The sequence below is a fragment of the Neopelma chrysocephalum genome, unplaced genomic scaffold (assembly GCF_003984885.1).
Source record: "Neopelma chrysocephalum unplaced genomic scaffold, ASM398488v2 Primary Assembly neopelma1_96261, whole genome shotgun sequence".
In the NCBI taxonomy this organism is placed as follows: Eukaryota; Metazoa; Chordata; class Aves; order Passeriformes; family Pipridae; genus Neopelma; species Neopelma chrysocephalum.
Window position 1 is genome coordinate 9,588 of NW_020924910.1, and position 1,171 is coordinate 10,758.

Below are 1,171 nucleotides of genomic sequence, written 5' to 3' on the forward strand. Positions count from 1 at the left end.
ATCCACGTTTTTAGCTCAATTCCCTGGGAAAATATCCACGTTTTTAGCTCAACCTCTTCAATTCCCTCCTCCCCCCTGGGCTTTGCCGCGTGGAATTTTCGGGAATGACTCCACCTCATCCCAGTTTTCCTCCTTCCAGAGCTCCGGAGCCGCCGGCGACCAGACCGAGCTCCTGGCCCGGATTTCCCACCTGGAGGTGGAAAACCAAAACCTCCGCAGCGGTGAGTGGGAAAATCCTCATCCAGGCTTGGAATCTCGCCCGGATCCTGGAAAATTAAGTGGTTATTCCCGGTTTTTCCCTCTTTTTCCCAGTGGTTTCCGACCTGCAAATGGCCATCTTCAAGCTGGAGAGCCGCCTGAACGCCCTGGAAAAATCCTCCTCCGGCTCCCACCAACCTTCTCCCGTCCCTCCCACCCAGGTGAGCCTTGGGAATGTGGCGGGATTCCCGCTGGGAATAGAACTTCCGGAGGGATCCATGATCCGGGTGCTCGAATATCCCGGTTGGATCCCTGTTCTTCCCCCAAATCCCACCGGGTGGGGCTCGAGCGTTCCCGTTCCTGGACTTTTGGGCTGCTCTGCTCCCACTCCAAGTTCACCTTGGTCCTGTTTTCCTTCCCCTTGTTCCCTTTTTCCTTCTTTTTCCCTTTTCCCTTCCCCTTTTCCTTCCCCTCGTTCCCTTTTCCTTCCCCTTGTTCCCTTTTCCCTTCCTCTTCTTCCCTTTTCCCTTCCCCTTGTTCCCTTTTCCCTTCTTTTTCCCTTTTCCCTTCTTTTTCCCTTTTCCCTTCCCTTGTTCCCTTTTCCCTTCACTTTCTTCCCTTTTTCCTTCATCTCTTCCCCTTTTTCCTTAATATCTCCTCCTTTTTCCCTAATTTCCTCCCCTTTTCCCTTAATAATATCTTCCCTTTTCCCTTCCTCTTGTTCCCTTTTCCCTTCCCCTTGTTCCCTTTTTCCTTAATCCTATTCCCTTCTCCCTTCCCCTTGTTCCATTTTCCCTTCCCCTCGTTCCCTTTTCCCTTCCCCTTGTTCCCGTTTTCCTTAATATTTTGTCCCCCTTTTCCCTTCCCCTTGTTCCCTTTTCCCTTCCCCTTGTTCCCGTTTTCCTTCCCCTTGTTCCCTTTTCCCATCCCCTTGTTCCCTTTCTCCTTAATCCTGTTCCCTTTTCCCACCCCC

At 51.8% G+C, this 1,171-nt stretch overlaps 1 protein-coding gene across 1 annotated transcript in view; it reads left to right on the forward strand.

Annotated features, from left to right (window-relative positions):
* LOC113981216 overlaps positions 1 to 1,171 on the forward strand; it is a 12,227-nt gene that overhangs the window by 8,384 nt on the left and 2,672 nt on the right. Inside the window, exons 3-4 of the mRNA XM_027708505.1 lie at positions 140 to 221; positions 313 to 419. Coding sequence (XP_027564306.1) covers positions 140 to 221; positions 313 to 419 — 189 coding nt within the window. The remainder of the gene's footprint in view (positions 1 to 139; positions 222 to 312; positions 420 to 1,171) is intronic.